This window comes from Cebus imitator, unplaced genomic scaffold (genome assembly GCF_001604975.1).
Source record: "Cebus imitator isolate Cc_AM_T3 unplaced genomic scaffold, Cebus_imitator-1.0 Scaffold0, whole genome shotgun sequence".
Taxonomy (NCBI): domain Eukaryota; kingdom Metazoa; phylum Chordata; class Mammalia; order Primates; family Cebidae; genus Cebus; species Cebus imitator.
This window is the reverse complement of record NW_016107315.1, coordinates 16,409,427-16,437,410: the sequence shown is the minus strand read 5'-3', so window position 1 is coordinate 16,437,410 and position 27,984 is coordinate 16,409,427. Positions and strand designations below refer to the sequence as shown.

The 27,984-nt window shown below is 42.7% G+C and overlaps 1 protein-coding gene across 7 annotated transcripts in view; it reads right to left on the bottom strand.

Annotated features, from left to right (window-relative positions):
• Window positions 1–27,984, bottom strand: part of ETS1 (ETS proto-oncogene 1, transcription factor) — a 129,393-nt gene that overhangs the window by 29,170 nt on the left and 72,239 nt on the right. For 4 of the 7 annotated variants that reach the window (XM_037736179.1, XM_017523570.2, XM_037736168.1 and 1 more), the window contains 3 exons: window positions 9,063–9,164; window positions 1,902–2,021; window positions 293–493 (listed from right to left, as the gene is read on the bottom strand). In XM_037736179.1, coding sequence (XP_037592107.1) covers window positions 293–493; window positions 1,902–2,021; window positions 9,063–9,164 — 423 coding nt within the window. The remainder of the gene's footprint in view (window positions 1–292; window positions 494–1,901; window positions 2,022–9,062; window positions 9,165–27,984) is intronic. The other 3 variants (XM_017523571.2, XM_017523597.2, XM_037736184.1) reach the window with 1 other exon arrangement.

Here is a 27,984-nt window from a genome sequence, read left to right as displayed (position 1 = left end):
GGGTTTGAGAAAAGGACCCTGCATTAGAATGTTGCAATCCAAGAAGCTTCAGGAATGTAATCTCGCTGAAGATTAAAATCTGGACCTCCAATACGTAGAAGAAAAAGAAATTAACACTCATCTAAGAGTACCTGCTACATGTTGAACACTGTACTAGGCACATCCCCACATACGTCCCACAATAGGACACCCACAGAGAAAGGCATTGATGTCCCACCACTGGGTGAGTCCCCTACCTATTCTCATGGCAACCCCACACAACCTCCACCTCTCCCTGTTTCCACATATTTACCTTTCTGCAGGATCTCTAGATGTTCCCATAAGATGTCCCCAACAAAGTCTGGGGCCAGCTCGAGAAAGCAGTCTTTACCCAGGGCACAGAGGGCTGCTCCGTTCATACAGAACTTCTGGAAGTCCACGCCCTTCAGGCTGAATTCATTCACAGCCCACATCACCCAGTCCCGAACATGAGTTTCTGTCCACTGCCGGGGGTCTGAAGAAAGAGATCAGATGAAGATCCAGCAGGCCAGGCTCCTAAGTCTTACCCAAGCCTCAGAGAGGACACTGAAGGAGCTGAACTTAGCTGAGAATGCTATCTTTATTCATAGAATGAGGAAGCAACAGCCTAGCATGCACACCATTGAGTGCCTTCCATAACCCTCCCCTCCACATTCAACATCTCCGCCTTCTCTATTTCACCAGCTAGGAGATCACTACTGCCAGCCAAAAAGTACCATGTGAGTATTCTCTGCCCTTGCAGGCAAAGATTTCCACGAATCTCCTCTCTCACTGCCTTATTCCCATTGGACTTTTTTAAAGCCCTGAACAAGAGAACAAATGGCTTCTTTAACAGCAATAATAACAAGAGATTGCACATGCCTCTCCCTGCTCTTAACTTATAATATACTTGAGACTATTATTCTCAATTATTTTTTATCTTAGCCAATTGTAGTGGTAATAATTGTAGCAATTAGTAGTAGTAAGTCATTCAAATGGCATTTGGTAATAACAACATTATTAGGTGCCTGTATTATACCAGATACTCTGCAAAGTCTGTACTTTTCGTAAGCCATGCTTTGATTAGCACTGTAGTACTGATAGCACACAATCTTCATAGATTACCTGAGGTTTAACCTGGCTACACCTGCCAATGACACTTAGAACTTCATTGACAGCAGGGGTAGTGCCCAATATCACAGCTGCTCCAAGGGTACCCCTTCAATCCAGCAGATTACTTCATGAGATGTGAGAACTGACCTGATTTAAAAATATATTGCTCTCTACTCAATAGAAAACCTCTTTCTGGTCTCAACTGTTCATGAAGTGTTCCTTGGAGAAGGTCTACTCTTGTCACTTCCTGTTTCTGAGAATTCTAGTCCCCTTATGTTCCCAAATAAACCTTTTCAAATAAGAACATCCAAGGACAAACACATTTTGCCAAAGTACATGGAAGAGAAGAGAGAAATCAGTAACTTCCAAGAAAGGCCGCTGCCTGAGTTCCCAGTAGCCCAGAGTGTCCCTAAGGCAATGCTGCTCAAACTTGTCTGCAGGTTGGAATCACTTGAGGAGCTCCTAAAATACTGATGCCACCAGTGATTAAGATTTAATTGGTCTGGAATATGACCTAGACTGTGGAAGTTTTCAGAGATCCAGAGGTGATTCTAGTGTGCAGGCAAGTTTAAGGACCACTGTCCTCATACCAAGATGGCAGGGACAAGCCCAGGAGATGGGACAGCCTCAGCATGTGTGTCACGACTGTCCTAACAGACGGCAGCCATGACCCACAGCCGCTGACTCCAACGTCGTTACTGTAACGTCTGTTTCACATGCTCCAGGTGAGAAAATGAGTCTTCCCGAAGGGTCTGTCCCCAACCTCTCTTTTTCCAACTACAAAAACATACCTTTTGGGATCCCCAGTCGTTGCTGTTCTTTAGTGAAACCACTGAAAGTAGCTTTTAATGCTTGAGACATCATTTCTTTGCTGCTTGGAGTTAAGAGTGGGACATCTGCACATTCCATATCTGCATGAAAAAAATTGCATATGAATAAGAAAAATTACATAGGTAATGAACCACTCATAAAACATTATGAATGGGCTGTAAGAAAGAAGGCAAGCTGGGAAACAACTGTGCTAGCATCCTCACCAGAGCAGGCAATTCTTTTTTTTTTTTGAGACAGAGTCTTACTTTGTCACCCAGGCTAGAGTGCAGTGGCTTGATCTCAGCTCACTGTAACCTCCGCCTCCCAGATTCCAGCAATTCTCTTGCCTCAGCCTCCCAAGTAACTGGGACTACAGGCTTGTGCCACCATGCCTGGCTAATTTTTGTATTTTTAATAGAGATGGGGTTTCGCCATGTTGGCCAGGCTGACCTTGAGCTCCTGACCTCAGGTGATCCACCTGCCTCGGCCTCTCAAAGTGCTGGGATTACAGGTGTGAACCACTGGGTCCAGCATGAGCAAGCAAAATTTAAGGGGCTCTCCACATCATGCTAGGCCCCTTAAAAAAATCCTAGCTCTTACCTAAAATGTCCTGCATCCCTGACAAACAAATATGTTTACTCTTCCTGATCACCTCTACAAGTTTACACACAGTCCCTGCTTATCTTTCACATTTACCAAGAATATTAATGTTACTACATGCTTTCAATTACCTATGAAAAGGAAATAACAATATTCATTCATTCAACCATTATCTAGCACTTGCCAAAGCAACAGTGAACAACACAGAAAGAGTCTCTACTCTGGAGAAGCTAGCTATCTGAATCTACTGCAAGAATCAGATATCGAGCTTCTTGAGGGTATTTACATAGTTAAATACAGTTTAATCTACTTACACAGTTAAATGGTCAAACACAATGTCAATAAGGGCTTCAAAGGGGAAGTACATGATGCAACGTCAATGTACAATAGGAATTCCTGGAAGTCTGGAGGAAACAGGAAAGGCCTCCCTTAGAAGAAGAAAGACGTTTGGCCTGAGATGTGAAGGATGCATGAGAATTTAGAAAGAAAAGAATAATCCAGATGAGTGGTTCTCAAAGTGTCCTCAGAGCAGCAACATCAGCATCAACTAAAAAAATATCATTTTGTTTTAAGATCACCTTATCTGTTCCATAAAGAGTGTTTTAGGAGATGTGTATGAATGGATATGCAAGACTTTTTAGAAAGTTACTGCATCAGTCCTGGTGAGAGATGACGGTGGCTTTGACTACAAAAGTGGCAAGGCAGATAACATAACTGAGCCAATCTGAAGTGCATACAGGAGGTAAAATCTATAAAGCTTGATTAGTGCCAGTGGTGAAGGAGAGTGAGGCATTATAGTCCACAGATCTGCAAATGTATTATCATCTGCTATACCCACATGGACCTTTATCTCTGCTATGTCCATCCCGATCCTCCTGTATTTGCAGACCATGTTCATGGTGTCAGTACACAAATATGGCTGAACTCAAACATCTTCTGAATTCACCTCAGACACAATTTCCCACAAAACGTGAACTAAGCAAAGAAACGAGCCGAGAGTCCCTACTAGCTTTCCTGTTACCTTTTGAGAGTGATACACTCTACTGAGGTGATTTCAAGAAACCCAAATCTTTAGTGTATCCCATGAAACTGACTTATAAAATGACTAAGTTCCAGGAAAGGCTATTACAGATATTCTTCAACTGGCCATTTCTAAATCTTGGTTGTTTAAAAAGTATACCCTGGACATAAAGAATATGTTATGGGCTGAGGGAAATTAAAACACAGGAAAAATTGACAATTACTGCCTCCAAAGAAAGGAGCAAATATATTGCCTCTGAATGTCGAAATAAGTGGAAATTACACTGCACAAAAGAAGGACAAGTGGTACTTTCTCTCCTGCTTGCTCTTAGTGATGCTGTCAGGAAACTTCGAGAGTCCAGGCTGTGCCCTGGAAGAACAGAAGGGCTTCCCAACTGCTCTCCCAGGCCCTGCCAATGACGAGGAATCTGAAGTTCCAGGGAGTGGAGAGTTTGGGTTGCCCTGGGACATGCCCAAAAAAATCTAGTGGAAAAATCAACATGTCTCCAGGAAGGTTGACAAAATGGTGGAAAATCCCAGATTGTTAGGGGGAAGAAATTGGGGGAGGGGATCAAATGTTGATTACATAACACCCAGCCCTTCAAACAATGGAGTAATCATCAAATGAGTCAGTAAGAAACACATGGGTGCTCCCCGCTCATACCCACTCTACACATCCAAGAGCAGCTATGTGGCAGGTCCAGAAATATCTTCCCTTAGAGTAGAAATCAGTTTTACTATACAGAAAAGGACTCTCTAGTTAACCAGAGAGTATTGCTTCTGAGAGAAGAAACAACTGCAGCAGACCCAGCTCCCAGCACACGGCTAAAAGCACGAGTCAATCAACAAACGTTGAGTGAATTAAATTTTTCCAAATTTGAAGCAACTTTCCTCCCTTCACCCCCATCCAACACAAATTCATAAACTTGAACTGTGTGGGTTTTGTTGTACAAATGTTTGTTCCCTCCATTAGATTTATGACTTGATGAAAAGAACCTTACTGACGGCAGAAATTGGCCAGGACAACACATGTGGAAAATACGGGCCAGGCCAAATGGACAAGCAATGGTTCTGCTGCAACAGAAACTGAAAGATGAGACTGATGAGGAAGCCCCCAGCATCTTCTCAACATGACAGCGGGATGCCAGTGTGATGTGATAGCCAAGGACGACAGCAGAAAGCCTGAGAAAGAAGTTCCCTGAGTCTGCCTCCCATAAGTCCACATGCCCTAGCAGTGTGGGCTGGACAGGGCTGCTGAGCTGACAAGTCACGAAAGAGTCTGCTTTCTGCTTCCTGTCAGAGGGCAGGCATTTCCAGGTTCTCACCTGTTCTCTCCCAGAAAAGCAGCTGAAATTACTTTTGCCTTTCCACCTCAATGCCATCTCCACAAGCCCAGTCCATGTGCTGCCGCGGCCCCGTCAGAGCATGGCTCTGCCCCTCTGCCCATGGGACTCAAGTGCTAGATCTCTTAAAATGAAAAAAAAAAAAAAAAAAAAAAAAGGGCACTCACATCCCAGCTGGGGGAAACCATCCCTGTGCGCTTGGGACACCTGTATTTGGACTTGATCAGCTCCAGAGAAGGCAGAACATGGTCCTTGGAGCCAAAGTATTCAGATGTAAAAGCCAGGACTTTATCCAGAACTTTATAAAGTATGGAATTGTATCTTAAAAACAAAAAAGTCAAACTCCCCTCTATAAGTAAATGAATAATTAGCAAAGATTGTCTTTTTCAGTTGTGTGAGCATTGTACTTAAATGACGATTAATCATGTTCAAAAGTGTATATTAAATAGAAAATAAATTAATCATATAAAATACTAATTCAAAAATTTTCTTTATGTTACCTGTAGATTGTAGCAATTCTGTTCATTCCACTGATCAAAAACAATAATAAAATCATTACACAGATAGAAAATCTGATGTGATTTTCTAGCCTAAGCATATATCTCTTTATTCTTAAAATGCTTTACTTCATTACCTATTATAATATTTTGCATTAGTACAAATTATTTCTAATTTTAGAATCAGTGTCTGGAAGTTAATCAATACCTCCATAGACATTAACTCATTATATTTTATGGAAAAATACTGAAATTTCCTTAGTATTAATAATTATAATATCTTAAATTCAAATAACATATTTGTTTCAAAATGCTGAGAATCTGGCCTGGAGAAGCACTACGCCAATACAGTGGCAATTCTGAACACAATGCACTAGAAAATTAAGACATAAATATATTACAATTATATTAGATTTCCTGTCCACTGACTATTCCTCGGGACCCTAAATTTCAGTTCATATTTATAGGTATTCCCCTAGATCACTAAAAAGACAGTTGTGTAGAAACTGGTGATTAAATAACCATTGCAAGGTTGCACAGTATTTAGACAGAAGTGAACAGGTAGCATTCCCTGAATCTGTAGAAGAATCATCTAGTGGCATTTGAATGCAGGGAAACATCTGCTCATTTTTCATTGTGGCCTAACCCTGAACCACCTCAAAGATGTTTCAAGTGAAATGTAAAACAAGGGTTTCCATTCACTTACATGTAACTCAAAGTTAAGGGCTGTTCAGTTTCCAAGAACCCTTCCAGGGTGTTTGATGTGTCTTTTCATACCATTCTTTTCAGTTCTTTGAAACTGAATGGCTCTTACCAACAATGGTACACAGAATCTAAACTTGAGGTGGCTTTCGTTTGGCAAGAAGTTCAAGACATCTGGCCTTACTGACCTGACAAGTTTATTTTCTCACCATTCTTCATCAATGATCACGAGAAGACTGGAGCATCTGGGTTCCTAGGGTTAGGAGATGAGGGATATAACCAAGAACAAGAAATCCAAGGTAAATGTGACCCAGTTGTGCGTGACCATTGGACTGGGACCAACCCCAACAGACCCGTGCGTGTTGGGTGTGTGAACTCAATAGCAGCGTGAAAGAAATACCAAGAATGAATAACATGCCTTACACCTGAGAACTGCTTCACAGTTTGCCAAGACTCTTCATATACACTATTCCAAAATATCCTCTAAACATAAAACTGCTGAGGGGTCTGGAAAGGCATCACAGGGTCCCCATTTCACAGATGAGGAAATCAAGGCCGTGAGGGGATCAAGAGCTTGACCTAAAGTCACAAGGCCAACAGGGACCAGCTGGGATTGAAAGTCATTCTTCCAACTCTTAAAGTCCAGGGTCTTTCTATTTCCACTGCAAACAGAAATGGATCAGATATCCAGGAAAACTAACATTTTCAGAGCTGAGAAAGAAAAAAAAATGGGACTTTTTCTTTCTTTCTTTAAAAGATTTGAGGAGTAACTAAAAATTTAAAACTATTCCAAGAAACCCAGGGTTCATACAGCTAGCCCTGTAAGAACATAATTAACAGCCATTTACAGAATCAACTATAATCTTTTCCTTTCCTGGGACTCAGGGAAGTGAGGCTTCCTTCCTTCCACATGAAGCAAATGGGTTAAGTGACGACCTGGCTTCCTTCCCTGTTTATGTGCAACCCTGACTCACCCTAATGAGCAACTGTGCATATAACAGAAGTTTAGTTTGTTACATAAAGCCTTACTGAAATATGTTTTTTAAAGTAAAAGTAAACCAAAAATAAACCTCTGGTCCATATGGAGAGGGTAAAAGAACAGTTCTCCAAATTGAAAGATAGGATGCTAAAGACAAAGGAAAAAGAGAGAGGGGGTCATGTATGTTGATCAACTTGTTGATCCAAATCCATGGATTCAGATTTCACTTATGCCATTAGTGGAGACATACACTGGGTAAGTCACTTGCTCAATCCACTTTTAAAAGAGGTCTGTTCATAGGTGGTGTCTATGTCCCTCACAAGAATTTTACATTTTTTATTTGACAATTTTCAAACATTCACAAAAGTAGAGAGAAACTCTACTCAAAGTTTATCCATAGTACTCAATTTTATTTCATCTTCTACGCACATACACACACGCAGAAGAATTATAAAGCTAATCCCAGACAAGAAGTCATTTCACCCACAAATATTTCATTGTCACAAGGTTATTTTTTACATAAAGGGAGGTCAGGGAATGACAGTTTAGTAAGAGGCAAATAAACTCAAGAAAAAAGAAAAAAAGGCTTCAGGTTACTTTCTGTGGTGCTTAAATCTAGGTCTGTATTTCAGGCCTTAGCCCACTTGAACCACAGAACTTCTTTCAAAGCAGCACTCATGATCAGGAAAGTGCCAATGTGGGATCACAGAGAGACGATTTCAAATCAAGATAGTGAGCCAGTTCCTTGGACTTCCACTTCCTACAAGCAGAAGACTGCAGTGATGTTTCCTCTTAATGGTCAACCTCATGGACTTACAACTGTAACTAGAATAGACAAAAAAAAAATTAAAACGCTGGGAGTTCTGGCCAGCACAGAAGGGCAGCGTGAAAGGTAAGACCATGGCCAAACTGCCGAGAACAAGTCCCAGTGTAGGAGATAAGGTGCCTTTACCCCTTCAGACCAATACAAATAGAGAAACGGCTGCAGCCACACTGACGAATAGCTCTGCTTCTGAAGTTCATGGCCCTGGAAAGTGGTCATTGGTCTTCAAGAGGATTCTCCTGATAAAGAAGCTAATGATCTCTTGAAAAATGTGCAAAGGAATCTCAAAGAAAGACAGTCTCCGTTGCCCTCTCTCATTCATATAAAGGTAAGGTTTGGAAGTAGAGTGGAAGGGAGTGGCAAGTGACTCCCGTGACAGGCACTAGAAACCGGGCAGGCAGGACTTCCAGCTCGGGGAGGGGCTATAATCCACAAAGCTTCTGGCTAAGATTAATGCAAATAAGGGAGGCAAGTGTCCCTCCTCAGACCCTTGGCTCAGTTTTCATAAACCCAATCATGTGACAACACAACGGGGGCACGCAGGACTCTTGGCTCCAGCAAGAGCGAGGCAATAAATGACTCAGTGCCCATGCTGGGGCCACACATCCCAACCAAACTGTCCATTATTGTCCCAAACAATAGGACACCATGAGACCTGGAACAGACTCATATCAGTTAGGAAACATACAACTGGGTTTCTGACCTTCTTTTAATACCTAACCCTTTCTAAGTCAGCAGCCAATAAAAACCACTCCAAAGAAGGGAGAAAGAAGCTGCATAGAAAATCCCCAATTCACCCTCCAGTGACCTGACTGACCAAAAATGCAAGCCAGTCTCAAGTTACAGTATCTCAGTTTGCTGCCAATGCACACAGCCACCAGGGAAAACACGCTCTTTGGGTACAACGTGCCAACTCAGAGGAGATGCCTCTCCGCAGAGGGAAGCTGCCCTAGGACAAAAGAGACGGTCTCCTGCAAGGCAAAACAGGCTCCAAATTGCATGGAGAAGCTGGTTTCAGGCCTGAGAAAGAAGCCTGCAGAGAAGGCCAAGCACACTGAACATCTGTAGGAAGTGACCTCAGACTTCTCCCTCTTCCCTTCATCCACCTCCTGCCCCATCCCCCAAAAGGAGTTTTAACACATTATTACCACTGAAGTCCTGAGGATTTGGTGACTCACCAGGCTCACACATGGTTCCAATGAGCCCTTGACCATTACATGGTAGGGAAGCAGGAAAAACAAATGAAAGCAGTTGTAATTCGGCAGCGCCGGAGTTCAGACCTGCCAGACAAAAGGGATTGCAGGCATGTTCCCAAATTCGTTCAGGCACCTGACATGCACAAGCTATTTTTAATCACTGGATTTATTTCTTTCCTACCTCCTCCACCATCCTCCACCTCAGCAAATGTTTCGAAGTCAGAGCAAAACCCAAATCAATTCCAGGTGTTCAGGGAAACCCAGAGAGGCTCTTCCGTTCCAGGATCCAAGCCAGAAAGCAGAATTGCCCCCTGGGTCCCGTAGTTAAATTTTCTCGCTCTTTCCTTAGACTAGTTCAAATCTCCCACCCTAAACATTGGGCAAATGGCTTGAAGTAAGAAATACATGAATGAATGCACCCTGCTGGAAAGGTTTTTAAATATGTGTTTTTCTCTAGCAGCCTGGCAAGTGAAGGCACATAAACCAGGTCTCAAAGCCCCTCAGATGAAGCTCGCTTTCATTCTCTAGGATGCTCTACTGGCCTTGCTGTGAGGATTAAGTGGACTATGTGTGAAAATGCCAAAGCCTAAGACATAGTAGGTGCTCAACAAATCACTGGCTGCTTGATTGTACTGAAAAGCATCTTCTAAAATACAAAGACTAAAAAAAGAAGCTTTTATTTCCCAATGCTTACAGAGACACCAAGAAGGAATCTGGCAATTTTTCCAGGTACAAGTAAATCATTGAGAAAATAAGAAACACAAATGCAAAAACCAGATTCTGAGATAGAAACGGAAATTGACACCCTCTGAAACTGGCACTTTTTTTCTAACAGAACAGACAAATTTCTTACCGATGCTGCATCCTCCAAATCTGCTGAGGGAAAAATACTTTTTGCAGCAAGAATCATCTAAAATATGTTTGCCATGACACTTCAGAATGACATGAATCCAGTGGACCTAAGATGCCTTTTGGTTGTAAAAACTTCCTCAGAGTTTCACCTTAGAGTCAATATGGCACAAAGCAAAAGTATAATCCTATGCTGAGAACTCGTTTCTATGTGTTTGGAATTTGCCAAAACCCACGTGCGTTTTAACTGTCACTTATGGGCCTGCAAATTAACAACACTTAAGCGATTTAAAAGGAAATTTTAGCTATTGAGATTATGACTCCTGTATACAAGGACCATCTCGATAGGGTACATTAAAGAATTATTTAAGCTTCTTAAATGATCATTTCAGGCCATTTACAAAGTAGTTCACGTTTCAAAGTATTTCCTGCATAGACAATTACACGTGACTCCCACCACATAACATATTTTACAGTTCCTGAATGTCCCAGAACAGTGTGACTTCTTTATCATGAAAAACGCAGAGCCATGGTCTCTACGTTACTCAGGAGGAAAGAATGAGTTCTTTAGGCTCGATGGCTTTGCAGAGAACCACATTGCCTTTCTGTTGGTTCTTCCCAAACCTTACACTTCTGAATGAGGAAAACTCCTGCCCTGACTTCACTAAAACTCTCAAGACAGGATCATAAGGCTTTTAGTATCAACGTGACATAGAATAACCCCACTCAAGAAGACAATGGAGAATATTTGACATTTACGTCTTGCTATAATCCCAGCTTCCACTACATATCAGTCTTTGAGGCCTCCTCCTCTGAGATCTTACAGATGCTGGTGAATTGGGCTAACCAATTTATTTTAATTTCACTTAACTCCCACGTATAATTATCACTCCTGCTATTTGAATAGAACTGTATCTTTTAGAAAGTGTTTTACTGAATATTCTAGCATGATATTTCAAAACAAGCACATATACTATTATCTTTATCATGTAGGTGAGGAAACTGAGGCTCACAAAAGTGACTTAATCGACATTATCAAGACAGTAAAGTGATATAGCAAGGACTCAATGCCACATCGCCAGACACGGAAGCCAGCTGTTTTCTCCCGGCACCTACTGACAGAATTAAAAGCAAATAAGGCAAAAATGATGGGGCATGATATTTCTTTTTTCATTTCTTTTTTCATTTTCTCCAACATTTTCATTACAGAAAAATGTCTTTCTGGAGCAGTGAAGAACCTCAGTCCCTGAGACTCTGCTGATAGCAGGCTCCATTGCACATCCTACCCAGAACTAGCCTGATCAAACCTCAGCTCAGGATCCACTTGGCATTTGGTCTGCGGGTAAAACAGGCATGGGGGCAGTGGCCCTGAGAATCACCAAGAAGGTCAGGCTGGGCAAGGTGTATGATGAGGAGTTTTCTCCGTGGGCAAAGGAAAAATCTGGGCAAACAAATGGAGTGGAGCCCGTTTATTTAGGCTGGAAGAGGTAACGTTTTTCTGCACTTTTGAACTGTTTTCTCAAGGCCTGCCTCTCCCTCCCACGCAGGAAACAAACACAGAGACAGGCCTCTTCCAGTGAGGGTTCCAGTCGTTCAAAGCTAGCCTGGGAAGGGCAGAAAGGAAAAAGGCTTAGAGAAAAGAAAGAGGCGCGGGGGCTGGGAAGGTGGCGCAGTGGCCATGGGGGTAGCTGCCAAGGGAAAAGGCTGGAACTGGGAGCAGAGAGGGGGGGAGAACTGGCCAAGAAGGGAGGAGAGAGGGAAAGAAAGGAGGAAGCAGAGAAAGGGAATACTGGAAAATTGTAAACAGAATAAAGAAACAGAATGCAGAGTGGCAATGGGCTTGGAAGAGGCAATGACTGACCCCCCGATTAATGATGTTCAGAAAGCAACATGTTTTCATCAATTTTGAAAGGAACTTCTCTCTCAACTTTCTTATTTATTTTTACATTATATAAATACATTTTTAAACCAAAAAAGGACCGTTTTTCCAATGGGAAAAAGTCTTCTTTGAGATGAAAGCCAGTCTTCAAAAACTTCTTAGAGGAAGCTGAAGCCCCACATGTCTTGGTGCTACAGAAAGAAAAACAAAGTGGACATTCTTCCTGCGTTCTAAGGCTTTTTTATGCAGATGTGTTTTTCTTTTAATAAATAAATCTGGACAGAGAAGGAAAAAGCATACTCATACGCATTCACACAGTGCAACTGTCTGTTTTAAACCCAAGGAAACCAAAATGAGAAACAAGAATGCGCCATCCATTTTCCCAGTACAGCAGACAAGGATTCCCAATATGGCAGCCACAGGTGCTGAAGCCACACAGTATGCATGCACACCCTGCCCCAGCTTCCAGACACACGGAGGAGCACTTGGTGATGAGTGGTAATCAGGAATAGGCCAGGCCCTGAAAAACAACCACCAGACTCCCCCAGAAGTCTTCTCACTTAAGACATTTGGTTGCCCCATCCTTTTTGAGCTACACAATTTCACTTCTAAGCCAAACGATCATTTAAAAATGATTAGACACATTGAGTTTAAATCTGCCTTCTTATGAGTTCTATCAATCGGCCCTTGTTCTGTTGGGAGAGAGATCAGCAGCACGCAGCGAATCTGTCTTTATCTGGCAGCTTTTCCCCTGCTTTCTTCCTCCTATCATCATTTCTGCCCAGCTTTCCAAACTCCTTGGTTCCTTCAACCATTCAGGTTGGCATGGTTTTTGGCCATTCCCCTCGCTCCACCTAGAAGCATTCCTCTAAGCCTATGTTCCTGAAAAGCATCATAAGCATTCACAGGTGAACACTGTGTTTCTCAGAAGTTAAATGAGAACAATGAGATGATCACCTTACTCCATAAGCTTTGATTGGTGCAGACTAAGACAACCCTGATCTAACAGCCTAACTATAAAAGCCACTCAAAGCACATTGCCAGGACTTCTCCACAGAAACTGACAGTGCCACCAAAAACGATGAGTTCGTGTCCTTTGTAGGGACATGATGAACCTGGAAACCATCATTCTCAGCAAACTGACACAAGAGCAGAAAATCAAACACCACCTGTTCTCACTCATAGGTGGGTGTTGAACAATGAGAATACATGGACACAGGGAGGGGGGCATCACACACTGGGGTCTGTTGGGGGGACATGGGGGAGGGACAGTGGGCGGTGGGGAGTTGGGGAGAGATAGCATGGGGAGAAATGCCAGATATAGGTGAAGGGGAGGAAGGCAGCAAATCACACTGCCACATGTGTACCTATGCAACAATCTTGCATGTTCTTCACATGTACCCCAAAACCTAAAATGCAATAAAAAAAAAGAAACTGATAGTGGACCAGTTCTGTACCTATTGACTGAATTTTATTAATTTCGCTATAGGGCTTCACATTTATCCGTATTAACTTCACTTTGTTTTGATCCATGTTTCTAAGAACTCTTTTATATTGTGAATCTTTGCTCATCCTATTAGCTGTCACTCTCAGCTTTGCACCATCTGCAATGTACTAAGTGTGCTTTCTACATCTTTCCCTATTCTAAGCCCCTAATAAAAACGTTGAAAAGGCATTGAGCAAGTACTGATCCCCACAACACAACGTCAGAGACCATGCATTACTCTGACACTGACACATTAATCAAGACCCGTTGGGTATAGTTGCTCAACCAGTTACAAATCCTCCTGATTTTACTAACATTAGATCCACGTATCTTTGTCTTGGCCACAAATATATCATGGAAAGACTCAGACAAAAGCATTACTGGAATCAAAACATGAGGTTACAATAATCAGTTGGTCTACCAGTTGTGGAGCCAGTTCTCCCCTCGAGTTTCTCTCTAAGCATCAGACAAGTGCAAAGGTAGCTGATGGTGCAAATGGCTGAGCTGGAATTCGGACCTCTGCACAATGAGAGAAAGACAGAGAAAGGGGGTGGAGTGGAGAGAGACAGAAAGAGAGCCAGAGAGAGTGAGGCAGCCACAGCAATGCTTTGCTTCCAGAAACAATGGGCAGTTAGGGAACAATGGCTACAGACAAAGTCTTGGTCTATTTATATCTGCCACTGTTAGTCCCAGACAGGAGGAACTGGAAGTCTGCCCTGTATGCACAGCTCCAACTGGACCCAAGTTGGGAAGAAGATGAGGTCACAAGAAGACTGCCTGCTTAGAAATGGGCTTCTTTTTTCCTCGCATAGCTGCTTCTTAGCCTAAAGGTTCTCTTCAGCCAAATGAGGTTGCTTGCCTTCTGCTAAAACACAGCCACTGCTGAGAAGGGAGAGATGAGGAAAGTAACTGCTTCTCCGCCCAGCCCAAAGCAATTAAGGCCTCTCTTTACAAAGGTCGCAGAAAGGTGGGAATGCCAAGGAAAAAAATAACCAATCAATGGAGGGCAACTCTATGGTTTCTGAAACAACAGTCTTATTAGATCTCTTAATTACACGTGTTTAGGAGCACTATAAAGGAGCTGTTCCCTGGGAAAGTTCCCTCATCACTTCTTTGGAGCCAAATAAAGAGGCCAAGAGCTGAAATTCACAGATATGTATGCATTACATCTCAGGGTCAATCCCTTCTTCCCTTTATTTCAGCTCCTTTTTGATGGTATCTCTATTTTCTGGAATTTCATCTTTTGCTCTAACATGGCTTTGGAGAGATAATCAATTGTAATCCTTCCCAACTGTGTTACTTATATCCTTAATCCTCCTACAGGCTTACTAAAAAGAGCCACCAGTAAATTGGCCTGTGATAGACACCAACCTGAACATGAGGAGAGACTGGGCGGGGGAGGGAGGCACAGTCTGTGAGCCCCTGCAGGCATCATCCTGCTGCAAGCCTTCACTGTGAGAGTTTCCACCGACAGCCCTTAGCATTAATGGGCAACCAACAGTCAGCAACTGCACCCCCTGGATGCAGTCCAACCTTATAGCCTTGAGAATCCTAAGTGCAAAGCTGCAATCTCCCAAAGGCAAGAAATTCAGGGCTCAATAGAGAGATCCCCTGGGGAGTAACTTCAGATTTCCACTCACACCTCAAGTTCCTGTCACTAACTTCCCACCTTGTTCCTGGAAAACCAACACGTAAGGAGATAGAAAAATCTAAGATTTTTTTCCCTCCTTTTCCGAGCTTAAGATATTTTAGTGAAAATATCCCAGATAATGTCAGCCCCTTGGGCGGGAACTAGTATCAAACACGTAAATGTTTTATAATTTAAAAATGTAAGCACAGAGCAGGCACATGCTGGATATTGCTAGGAACCCCAGGAACCAAGGAATGGTTAAAAGGGATGCATCATGTTCCTTCCCCAGCCCCACATGCTCTTCACTGACTTCAGAAGTATGTCAAGATGCTCAGAGTCCAGACCCTCTGGAGGGTGCTCTCAAAAACTTGAACTACCGGGACAACAGATAATGTGCACAAGCCCATAATAAGCAAAGATACTAGTACATCCTTCATGCTACTCAGATAGTGGAGACTGAAACTCAGATGAAGCATCTGACCACCTAAAACACACCAAACTGCAAGGATCTACAAAGGTGCATGGGTCACCTCACCTGGTCCAGTATTTCATTCAAACACTGCTGCCTTGACTCCTCCCCCATCCCCTGCCCCCAACAGGCTAAATAATCCACTCTCTAAGGGCCCTGCTGAATCATCCCAGTGTAATTCACGAGAGCCACATGGAAACCACATGGTAAGAGCCAAGAGAAGGCAGAGAGACTCACATTCTTACCCTAAAGCAAGGCTGACATCAGAGAAGATACAGAAATCCCCACCCATAGCATGTTGGTAAGCTCATAAGATGGCCGTCCCTCTGCCTATCACAGGCTCCAAAAAATGGCTGCACGCCACCTAAACACACCAAAAACTGATGGTGCCACCCCAGCATGGCACATCTCATGGAATACAGGCCCCATACAGTGCAGTAAATCCAAATGTATGTATTTAATGAGGAGTCAGAAATCCTGAGACTTCAGGGATTTAGGCAATAACTGTGGAGTCCCCGCTCAAATTTCCTGCACTGCAAAGGAGGGACCTAGAGAGATAAGCTTTGAAGGGAGCATGGTTATGCTCCCTAAACCATTAGGTTCACTGCTAAACCTATCATCTGAGCCTACCCCAAAATTTGTGTTGACCTACCTAATCTATAATTTTGGCCTCTATATCTCTTCAGCTTTGGCCTTTTTTATGGTCTGGAGCAATAACTATCAGCCCGAGTACTCTCCTGGTGTGTTCACACATTTCCCCGTCTCTGTCCCTCTATCCTGCCCTCACTCTAGCTATATGATGCGTAAAGCCTTATCCAGGGCCAAAAAGCAGAAAAGAGGAATTTATAGTATTTTGCTATAAAACTTTAACAACTCCTTGGAGGGATGTTCTCTTTCCTGGCAACCAGACGTAGTTATAAAATGAATGAAAAGTAGAGGGAAGGAGGGGCTAAGCTCTGCCACTGGTCAGGGTTCCTACAGTATTCCTGGAATACAATTAGAAGAGGCGTTCGATGTCATCTAGTTCAAACCTTTTCTTTTACTGGTGGGGAAAATGAAGCACAAGGTGACATCAACTTGCCTTAAGTCACGTGGTTACTAATTCTAGAACTCTTGGCTCTGTCTCAGCATTTTTTTTTCCCTCTACACCATTGCTGTTGACTTGGACAGTAGATTGGAAGGGAGACGCTTTCTCTCATGTCTTCACTACCATCAAGCCCTGCTTCATCATTCTAGATAAACACTACTCCTCCCCAAGTTATTAAGAATCACAGAGGAACGAACCATCCAAAGATCTGATAAACATGATCGGATTTTATAGGCCCATGATACGATCCACTCTTATTTCAGGTTTTAAGTCTGGAATACTAATGGCCAGACTCTAAGGTAGAAAAGCTTCCTCCTAGCCAAGATCCCTGTTGCATACCAGGGATATTAAACAAGCAACTTTCAACAGTCAACTTCAATAGCATAACATCACAGTGTCTGATGACTCTGAAATTTGAGGGTGCTATTTCCGTCAATCCAGGAGTGAAGATGGCAGTTAACTTCAGTGATCTATGGACCTTTATCTAAAAAGCACTGAAAGACAAACAGAGTGCCTCATATCATTTGAAGGTTTTATACCACTACACTTCTAGTCCTGCTGATATTCCAAATAAGGTCACAGGATCACCGAGCCATGGTGATACAGTTGAAGGGATACAACAAACCCCACTGACAAAGCCAGAACTTAGTATCAGGGGCACTGGCCAGTAAGTTGAATCTGATCTATCTAATTAGTGAAGCTATCTGTTGAACCCCAGAAAGGCCATGGCCCGAAGCAATACAAGCAGCTCTAGTTCTGAACTCAAATGCAGTTGGAACGCAGAGACCTAAGGGTTCCAGGAAAGATGTACCTCACTGTGATCTCTTCCAGACTCCACAGATTTTTTTTCCTTTCCTTCCCAACAGGCCTCTCTTTAATGGCTCCAAACACCCAGTCTTCAGCATTCTCTTGTTCCTGCTGCTGCCCCAGAGTCTCGCCCACGCAAACCCAGGGCAGACAGCCTCAGACGCGTCTCCAGGAGCAAGCCCAAGAGGCTATAAGTCGCCAGGCAGACCCAATCTCCAGATCAATGGGCAAGACCAACCAATGGGTGGCGAGCAGAGAAAAAGTGATCAATGCAAAAGGCGGAGGGAGCTGAAGCCACTCTCCATCTGCCTGGGTAGGTGGGAAAGGGAGAGACTGGGATGTACAGCCCTCATCCGCTGCTAATAAATGGCTCTGCCTCATCAGGAAGCCATTAGGAAATTGCAGCCACCACAGCCCCAAGCTCTCCAGACTGAACTGTCTGCATGCAGCTGGTGAAAGCGCTCATTATCTTTGTCCAGACAACACTAGCTCACTACACAGTGGAGCCTAACCAATCAGCCCTCAGAATAAACCCTGGGCTTCAGTGGTGAGGAAGGAGGGATTGAAAAAGTCCTTTGAGATTGGGGAGATGCAGCTCCTCCTCAGGTGTGTGCTCCGAGCTCCGGATCAGGAATACGGGCCCGTCACCTCACATCCCAGCTGGGCAGCATTCTTTTATTCAGAAAGAGCCACTCACTGCAAATGGACATGGGGCTTCTTTTGGGAGTGATGAAAACATTCTGGAATTAAACATTGATGATGATTGCACAACTCTGTGACTACATGGCCTGTACACTTAAAGATGGTAAATTGTATGTTATGTCAATGATATCTCAATTTTAAAAAACAGTAAATTTTAAAGAGAGAGAGAAAAAGAAAGAGCTACTAGCCCATTGCTATGAGCTCAACAATGAATACCTTGGTGAAGAGCACCGTAGATCCTTCAGGCAGAATTTCCCTTCTAGTGGGGGAAGCAAACACTGCCTAAGTACACAAGCAACAGTGACATGCTCACGGTGCACAATGAGTGCTGGGATCACGGCTGAAGCAGAAGGTTTTGCAATGCAGACTGGGCAGAACTGGCTGGGTCCAGAAGCACTGGGGGAGGGGGTAGGAAGGAGTGCATGTAAGATGTCCTGGGTGTATGTCATGAGGCACAGAAGGGGGGCAAGGTGTCCCTGATGGCACCCCTGACGGACGGTGGTATTACTGGAAGGGAAGATGAGAATATGAGATCTCCCACAGCCACCTCTGCCACCTGGAACTCCTTGTGAGATGGAAGCCAGGCAGTGCTCACTGGGAGACCGACCGTGGGAGGGGCTGGGCATGGGCCATTTCCAGAGGCAGACACCTGGTATCTGCAACTTCTGGGACCACGTATGTGAGGATGAAAGAGGAAGGGCCACAGGCTCTAGGAGACAAACAAAATCCCTCAACTTCCCTACCCTGAAGATGCTGCCAGAAGAGGCTGCCGAGTGCTTATTTAAAGTGATATTTGCATCTTTGTACTTATATGCATAAGATTCTCCGGGGGAGGAAGTCTCCATCAGACAGGGCTCTTCCCCCTCCAGCCACTAGTGGGGAGACAGAAGAAAAGCTGATAGGGTGGTGGGGTGTGGGGGCGGCTCAGGCTCACTGCACAGGAACTGAGGAAAGTGCAGTCACAGTACCGTGATGCCAGGGATCTTTTTGGGAAATTATTTTCCGAGAGAGATCATGAGTTTTGTCCCTGGAATGCCCCAGAGCACCTCTGATTGGTTCCTTGGCCCTGACTCAGATCCAGTGGGCTCCACCCTCCATGAGTAAATAAATGGAGGGAGGAACAGAGGGAGGGAGATGGAAGGGGAGAGGGAACGAAAGAGGGAGCAGAGTGGGCAGACACGAACCAGAAGGCCAGCGCTGATTCTGGTTCAGAGAACACACCAGATGAGATTTCAGCGACGGGCAGTGTGGCAGAATTCAAGACATAATTCTCTGAGCCTTACACACCACTCCAGTTGGGATCCGGCCCTGCCTTGGCAGCCGGCTCAGTGCTGCTTTATAATATACTGAATTAGTCACTGGATTAGCAAGCACATTTACACACACTGGCACACAGCTGTTTAAAGACACAGGATCCCCTTTTCTAGGTGCCAGATTCTGGCTATAAATCAACCATTGCAATCAGTAGCCAACAAACCCCAGAGGTGCATGGTTTCTGCAGACATCTTCCTTAAGGGAAGCCTGCTAGAACTGGGATGGCCATTTTCTGGGGAGAGGAGGAAGAACTGTGGTGAGGAAGGAAAAGTCATTGGGCTTTCTCTGTCCTGAGTTTTATTATCTTCAGGGGGCTGCCAAACGAATTCACTGACCCGGACCTTCCCAGAGGCAGCGTGGCTCAGGAAGTGACACCCGGGAGAATGGGAGTTCTAATCCTGCCTGGCTCTATTATCAGGTATAAAGTTGTTCTCTTAAACCCTGGAAGACTAGGTCACCTCTCAGGAAAGAACGGATTCCAAGGCAAAGAGGAATGTATTTCAGCAATTTAAATAATTTTAAATCCTGGTAACATCAATTCCAAAAAACTGCCTTGTTGAAGTGGCCAGGGCAGTGTCTAAAAATAATGCTTTGGAGTTGGAATCACAACTCAAGTCCTAACTCAGGTTTGGTAAGCATGCGTGACAGGCATTTGAAAATAATTGAACTGGCCACAGGGACAGCTCTGGCCCACTTGGTTATGGAGGTGTCAAATGGAAAATTTTCTGTAACCAGGTTAACAGTAACCACAGTTTTAACAACCACTCAAGTAATAACAGCGACAGCAGCGATGAACATTTGTACAGAATTTGGTGACCTACAAGATGATGGTTTATTGAGCCCCTGTGGCAATGAAAAAGTATAAAAGTATCTCACAGGAATTACCTCTAATCCTAACAATTGCCCTGAAAGCTCTTGATTATTATCTCCTCTGTAAGGATCAGAAAAGAAAGGTTTACAGAAGTTAAATAATTTGTCTAAGGAAAAATTAGTAAAGATCAAACCTGAATTCAAATGCAGGGCTGCCTTACCTCAAAACCCTGCTCTTTCAAAGGACATGGAGCTGCCTCCAGTGAGGAATACCACTGTAACCAACAGAATGAAAGAGAGGCTGATTCAGAGACTCAATTACTTACTATCAAGCACCCTAAATGTAAATCCCTCTCATCTACTCAAAGAGAAATAGAAAGTTTATCTGAACTCTGTGTTGTAAGATCATGGTAAGAAGCCTGTGGCATAAATAAATCCACCTGACAAATATAAGAACTAAGAACCAATTACTAAATAAGGTGAATTTCATTTAGGCTCCTCTAGAACAGGAATTTAGAGATGATTTGTAAAGAGATTTGTGACTAGCTTGTGTAGGGGGACCCTGGCATCTATTCTGCACCAGCTTTTGGAAATTCAAGTATTACTTCCTTAAAACTTGTCTGTGCATAAAAACACTGAAAATATTTTTTACAAAGCAAGGCAGTTGAGGGTAACTGGAGACTTGCATCAACGTCGCCCACCACTTTCTGCCTGCACCATGCCACTAAGCAGGACATTTTGATCAAAGCCAGGATAAACCAGTGACAAGTCACCCAGGGCCCAATCTCATTTAAAAAACTCAATTGCCGTTTGGTTCACCCAGCACCCCAGATCCTTTGGAGACTTTGCAGTCAGTCTGAAATTTTAAAGTTCTTTCGTCAGACCATCTATTAGAGAAGAGGATGGGTGAAGGGATGGAAAAGCCACAAGGCTCCCTGCAAGTGGGACTTTCAGAAATCCAGAAATGGATTCTTTATTTTTAAAAATCTCCAATTGAATCAGAGGTTAACATCAGGTGGATATGCTGATTCATTCTGCGTGTGTGCTTATTTTTCTACAAACATTCCTCTTGTATCAAGTGGCTTCAAGGCCTAGACTTGTAGCTCTGAGCATCCCCTTCCTGGAGGATTCTCAAGCAGGGGTAGAGCTCTCACTTCATTCCTCAATTGTCCAGTTTGGAAAACGGGGGCCAAGGCACCAATTCTGTACAAAATTGTAGTAAATTTGTCTAGCCACCTTTCATGTGTCTACTTTGGATCTGAAAATGCACCATGGAAATCATGTGAAGTGTTTTTTTACTCTCCCTCTACTAATACCTCCCAATGGTAGATATGTAAAAGTGAAATGAGTGCATTCTTCCTACCACTGATAACGACAAGCCTGACAGAGAACACATCACATAGAAGAACGTCCCAAGAATCACGACCTCTTAGAAGAATGTGAGAAAGTTTTCTCTCCAAATGGACTCTAAATAGACATGCCTTCGTAACTAGAAAGGTCTAAGATCAAATTTATGCCTTGGAAACTCTACGGCTTTGGGCAAATTATCTGAATTTTTTTGGACTCAATTTTTTATCTACAAAATGAGAATTAAGGCAACAACTTCAAAGGGTTGTTTAAAGAATGTGATTATGTATTTCTGTAAAGCACATTGCAAAGTATCTGACATAATAGGTACTCTGTAAATATTAGCTTTACTTCTCTCACTCCTTCAACTGAAACACAGACATGTAAAGAAAAGCAAGCATCCAGCCGTTTTGGAGAATGCTTGGTTTCCATTAGGAGGCAAGGGAGGTGTAAGATTAAACTCTTGATCTTATATGAAATCAAGGATGCATTTCCTATACATACACAGACTCGCCCTTAGGGAGTTCATATGTATTTAGCATCCCCACTCCGTATTGTATCTACCACTAATTTAATAACACTCCTTGAATCACCAAAGACTCCAGAGTACTTTCTAAATGTGAACTCATTAACTTTCCCACCCTCTCTGAAAGAAAGGCAGCTCACTCTCTAGGAACATCCTTCTTGGAAAAGAATACAAAGATAATGCAGGCGTGTGTCCATATCTGGTGGCTTAAAGTAAAGCTAGACTTGAGAATCCTGATTCTCACACTAGGCAACAGAAGGTAACAGGATGACCACCCATGTTAACCTGCCCAGTGAACAGAGAAAATGTTCAAACCAGGAAAAGTAAAACCAAGGACCCCTTAGGCCTGACCCAAAACTGTTGGAACATGGAGGACACCAAACCGTAGTGCTGAACCCCAATTTGGGAGGGGACACACTTTGTGGTGTCCCTAGGATTTGCTTTGTAACATAAAGCATTAAAGGTAGTGCCGAGATTCAAAACACCAAACTTAAAACTATTATCTTCATTCTTGCTATAATCAGGCGTACCACCCAACTTCCCATCCCCACCTCCTCTTCCCTAGTAATTCAGAGGCACCCAAGGTCAATACTGGCTACTTAGGGTTTACACTCACTCCCAAGGAAACAACAGCATGCCAAAAGGATACTTCCAAGATGAAAAATCTGTGATTTAACCTTGGAATGTTCTGGCTCCCGTAATGACCACAGTAAGGTCCGGCCAGGAGGGCTTATGTTTTTTGGGAAGGGACAATGCATTGCTTTAGGGAGATCATCTGATATAACTTGGCTAAGCTCTGAGTATCTATGCATGGTGCCACAGCAAATACCCTATGTCCCAAATGGAAACTAGCAGGGTGAAAAGGTTATTCATCTAAGATGGCATTAATTTTTGTATGCCTCCTTGGTACAGTTCCTTTTCATAACATGCAGCATAAGATTTAACGTTTTTTTTTTTTTTTTTCATTTTGTTTTGTTTTGTTTTTCCTGAAGCCTTCCTCCAGCTACCTGAAGCTCTCACTGATTAGAACAGACCTCCTTTACTAAAAGGCATAAACTGAGGTGAAGAAGAACAAAGCAATGTACCTTATAGTTCAGAATAGGTAAACAAAAATTGGACAATTCTTTTCAAATCTCTTTAGCTTAAAAGAAAAAAAATGTACTTCTCAAAATCCAAAGTCAACCTTCCCAGAGGAAAACTGCATATCTGTCTAGTAACCTATAGGAACATTCACATTTTTTTTTCCTTGAGAAGGAACTAACTTGCCAGTCTACCAACAATTTTACCAGTGCTTTAGCATCATGCATATCTGCACAACCTTTCCAGAGCCTATGTCATAGCGATCTGTGCATAGTGATCTGTGCTACCTACTCAAAGCTCAATAATCAGCCAACTATGTGGGACTTGTTACAGACGCATAAAATATGCGGGTGAAATCTACCTCCACCAAAAGAGAAAAGAATGCCTTGTTGACTTTGATCTCAAGCTAATGTTTATTATTATCATTATTACTACATTTAAGTGAATGTACTAGATACTCATCAAATCAATGTTTAAAATGCATGTGGCTGAACTCAAATGTCAGGGGATTTAGAGGAACTGACTGGACCTTCATGTTCTAACTCTCTGCTTATTTGCCCTGGAAACTTGGGAGGGTAACTTGGCATTGGTGCACTGCACTTCGCTTATTTATAAAATGTTGCTAACTCTAAGGATTACCATGAGCTCAAATGTGGTAAAGTCACATGGCAAACTGTAAAATGCTACCAGATATAGCCAAGTATTAAGGTGAACTAGTAAACAATATGCATAGACAGACCTTAGTGTTTCCCCCAGTTTCCACAAACACCCAAATGTTTCTGAGAATTTTGAAGACAACAGACATGGAATTTTAAAGTTAGCTACAGCTGAGTTTGAATCTAAACTCCACTCAGCAGCTTTGCAACCTTGGGCAAGTCGTTTAATCTCTCAGTTTATTTATCTATGAAATGGCAATCATAATGCTTTACTATTAGGGCGAAATAATGAGGATATTGGCAAAAAGTTAGCACCCAATAACTAACAGAAAATAGAACACAAGGAAAAAAAGCCAAGATGGGTGGAGATGAGAAGTGCTTACACAGCACCAGTTTTCCTTGTTTTTCCCCCAAAAAACTGGCATGCTGAACTTCGGTCCCTGCTTTGGAAAGAGAAGGGTAACTGTGACAGGCCTTTCTCAAAATGTAGAAATAACATCAATCAGATGAGACATCAGATAACGCCCGGGTGCGGGTACCACTATTCCACTGCCACCACACCCCAGTACACATTTGTAGCTTCTGGGATGACTGGGGAAGCCGAGGCAGGTGGTTTCTCGCCCACCTCCAACTCTGCCAAGCAGCCTGTGCCCCACTGAAGGGTCAGCCGGTGGCCACCCAGACACCATTCTGTGGGTTCCCAAAGCATGCAGGCCTGGCCCGTCCCTCTGTGCAAACAGCAGGCTGGAGGCCTGACTCACTGGACCTGTCAGAAAGAAGCACTGACATGGCTAACAGCAGAATGCATTCCCGAGGCAGAAAGGACTGTTTCCGACCAGAGTAGCCTATCAACAAGAGGCAGATTGGATGAAATAAGCTCATCATTCAGCCCACAGGCTCGGCCCTGCAGTAGCAGCTGGACTGGCTGCTTCACCCACTAGACCCTTGACTTACATCTCCCTCCTCCAGGTGAGAACCCGGACAGGAGCTGCCTTCCACTGCAAATGCAGCAAGGGCTCGTGGAAAAGGGAAGCTGTTTCCTGGGGGAGACTAGGAGGAAGGCGTGACTCTTGGTTCAGTGTTACCCGAGACACATGCCTCCATTTCCCCAATGGTAAGCAAGGCTGAGGCTGGCAACAATTTCTAACATCTCTTTCTGTGGAAGTAGCCCTTTACAAAGGCACCCAGAATTCTTCAATGATTAAGTCGTTATTAGCAGAATTCAGGGATTAGGGTGCAAATCCCCACGTTGCCTACCTCTTGAATGGCAGTCTACGCTCTCTCCAAGCCTTGGCTGTTTTAAATGTTACCTAACTTCGTAAGATGTCAGTGTTAGGAGAAATCTGATAGGTCAACGTTCCAGTGAATTTATTTGACTGATGAAGAAAATGAGGTGCATAAAAATGCAATGACTTGCCTGAGGTCACACGGACAGACACCAATGCAGAGCTGTCACTGGAGCCCGACTCTCCAGGCCACACTCTCCGCACACAGTGGACATTGTTTATTTCATACACAATATTTATTCCTACTGATAAGGAATAAATACCATAAGGTCACCCTTATTATCTGTGATTCTTCATTGCATTCTGTGCATTTATTTCATATCTTAATGATATCAGACAACTAATGCATAACTACTGAAGTTAAATTTTTGGCACGAGACATCAAATAGGAAAAATGTGTAAGTACTAGAAGTATAAAACTCAGTTACATGGAAACTCTTTCACTGAAAATTTCCTGCAATAAATTTTCTAAAGGGTACTTCAAAATCAGACTTGGGTGGACGCAGTGGCTCATGCCTATAATCCCAACACTTTAGGAGGCTAAGGTGGAAAGACTGCTGGAGGCCAAGAGTTTAAGGCCAACGTGGGCAACATAGCAAGTCCTCATTTCTACAAAAAATAAAAAGAAAATCAGACTCAACAACACATTCTTATTTTGAACATGAATGATACTAATGCACTAGCCAACTCTAAATGTGTTACACAACTCAAACTGCACACAAAAATGTCATTAGTTGAGAACAATACCTGGCACATAGGAAGAGACCCTAAATACTTAAAAAAAAACCTGTATCTACAGATACTCACCAGGCTTAGAAGATTTCTGTGCCTGACCGAGGTTTTTTATTTTCCATTTGTGCCTTGAAAATATGTACCTGATCGATTTTGTCATCTTCTCTGAGGTTTAACGCTTATTCTGATAAACTGATACAGAGGTTTTAACAACTAACAGTATGAGTGGGAGGGAAAGTAACACACATAAAAAATTACCTAGCTCATAAGCCTACTCAATAACTCTGCTCTGCCCTTAAATATCCCTATTTTCAAAGGCAAAATTCATCCTGAGGTTCAAAACGCTCTTTGGGTCCTGGCCTCCTACTTCCTTCCTTCATCCCTTTCCACAAGTAAGTTTTTTCCTTCATGTTTATCTAAGCATCTCATTCATTCCAAACTTGCAGCATTCTTCCCACGCTGCTGTCCATATGGAAAATAATCCTTTCCCTGTTCTTACACCTCCTTCAAATGCTTCAGAAGTGCCCATGTTTCCCATGAAGCTGACCTATGAGACTAACTTACCATTGTTGCAAGAGAGAGCTTAACAAACACAGAAAATACAAACGATCATTGATGCACACATGTCTTCATAAATTTAAACACTGGTCCTCCTGCATTTTTTGCCGTGGAAGCACCTGGAACTCAGGAAGGACTTCATCTGAGTTTTCCTAACCAGCCATTCACCCATGAGAGATTTAAAGTACTCAGAAATGACCACAGGCAAGGAGTAGAAACAACAGACCCAATACTGCCCATGGGACCACCTGAGCCTGGAATTCCTAACCAGGTGTAATGCTTGGCCCAGATGGAGGCTTTTCCAAAAGTCTATGTAATATTACTTAAATTCGTTCATCTTTTTGTTTTATAGTTTCCTTTCATTCATTCTTTCATTAGTTCTTTCACATTTTCTTACTCTTTTCCTATCCACATTCCTTTTCTTGTCTTTTTTTAATTCAAAAAGAATTTTGCAATTACTACACCATTCCCTTCCTCCCCTCCTAAAGAATTGAGGGTATGTTTTTTATTTTTGCTTTTGTTTTTGTCTACTTTAATGGTACAAAAAGAAAACATAACATGCTTTTGGCCCTTTTCAGCCCAAAGTAAAATTTCTCATCTTCAATAAACATTTAAACAAAACAAAACAAAAATTGTAATTGTCTTCACTTGTGTAATGAAGACACTTCCCTCTACTTCAAAGTTCAGTTGTATCTGTGTCACACACACACACACACACACACACACACACACATGCAGAGTTTACAGTTTCTCCACAGAACCTTGCAAAGCAAAAATCAATGGCTTATCACAGCTACCAAGAGGTTTCAAATACTTGAAGTGAACTTGTTTGAGGTTGATTTGGGTTTCTCAGATGCTGAGAAACAAATTTAAAATGTAATTCATGTTTGGGGGAAACCATACCAAACTTAAAGGGCTTCAAACTTTTAATCATGCACTATTAGCTTACTTAGATGGTCTAAACCCTAAAATCAGCAATTTGGAGAAGTTATTCTAGAAAGTACCATTGACCAAATTTAGTGTCTAACTCAGGTGACCCTCATCTGTGGGGAGTGCCCCAGTTAATGTCTATCATGCTGATGCAATTATTAATAGTGCCCCTTTATACTCTCAAAGATACCCCAGCTTAGGTGGTAAACTATATGATTTCCCTATCTCTACACCATTATGATCTGAAGTCTAACAGCCTTAAAATTTCTAGTGCTACTTTGGGTCTAAGAAGAGCACTACCTGGGTCAATATTTTACAACTCTTAGAGACAGTATCAAAGTCTACAAGAAAGAACAATTGAGAAAAATGAACGGGGCAGTAATAAGCCACATTTGAAGTGTCAAGTGACAGGCTTGCACCCAAGCAGTAGACACTGGAAAGCACCTGGGAAATACGACAGAGTTGGCCAAATGATCAATAAAATATTTATGGCTTGAATAGCAATATTTTGAGCGTATTTGTAAGCATGGCTCTCTGCCAATGAAACCAGACCTACCACAATCTACCCTACAGACCTATTTCTTTCTATATCTGCATGGAGATTATAAACTATACAATGAGAAGGAAAAGGCGATGCAGATAGGCAAAGGTTTCAGAAAAGCAGCCAAGTAGAAATAGCCTGTTTATGCAATTTGGAAAACATCCACTGAAGTTTTAAAAAGATATCATCAACCCAACAGAAAAAAAAAAAAAAAA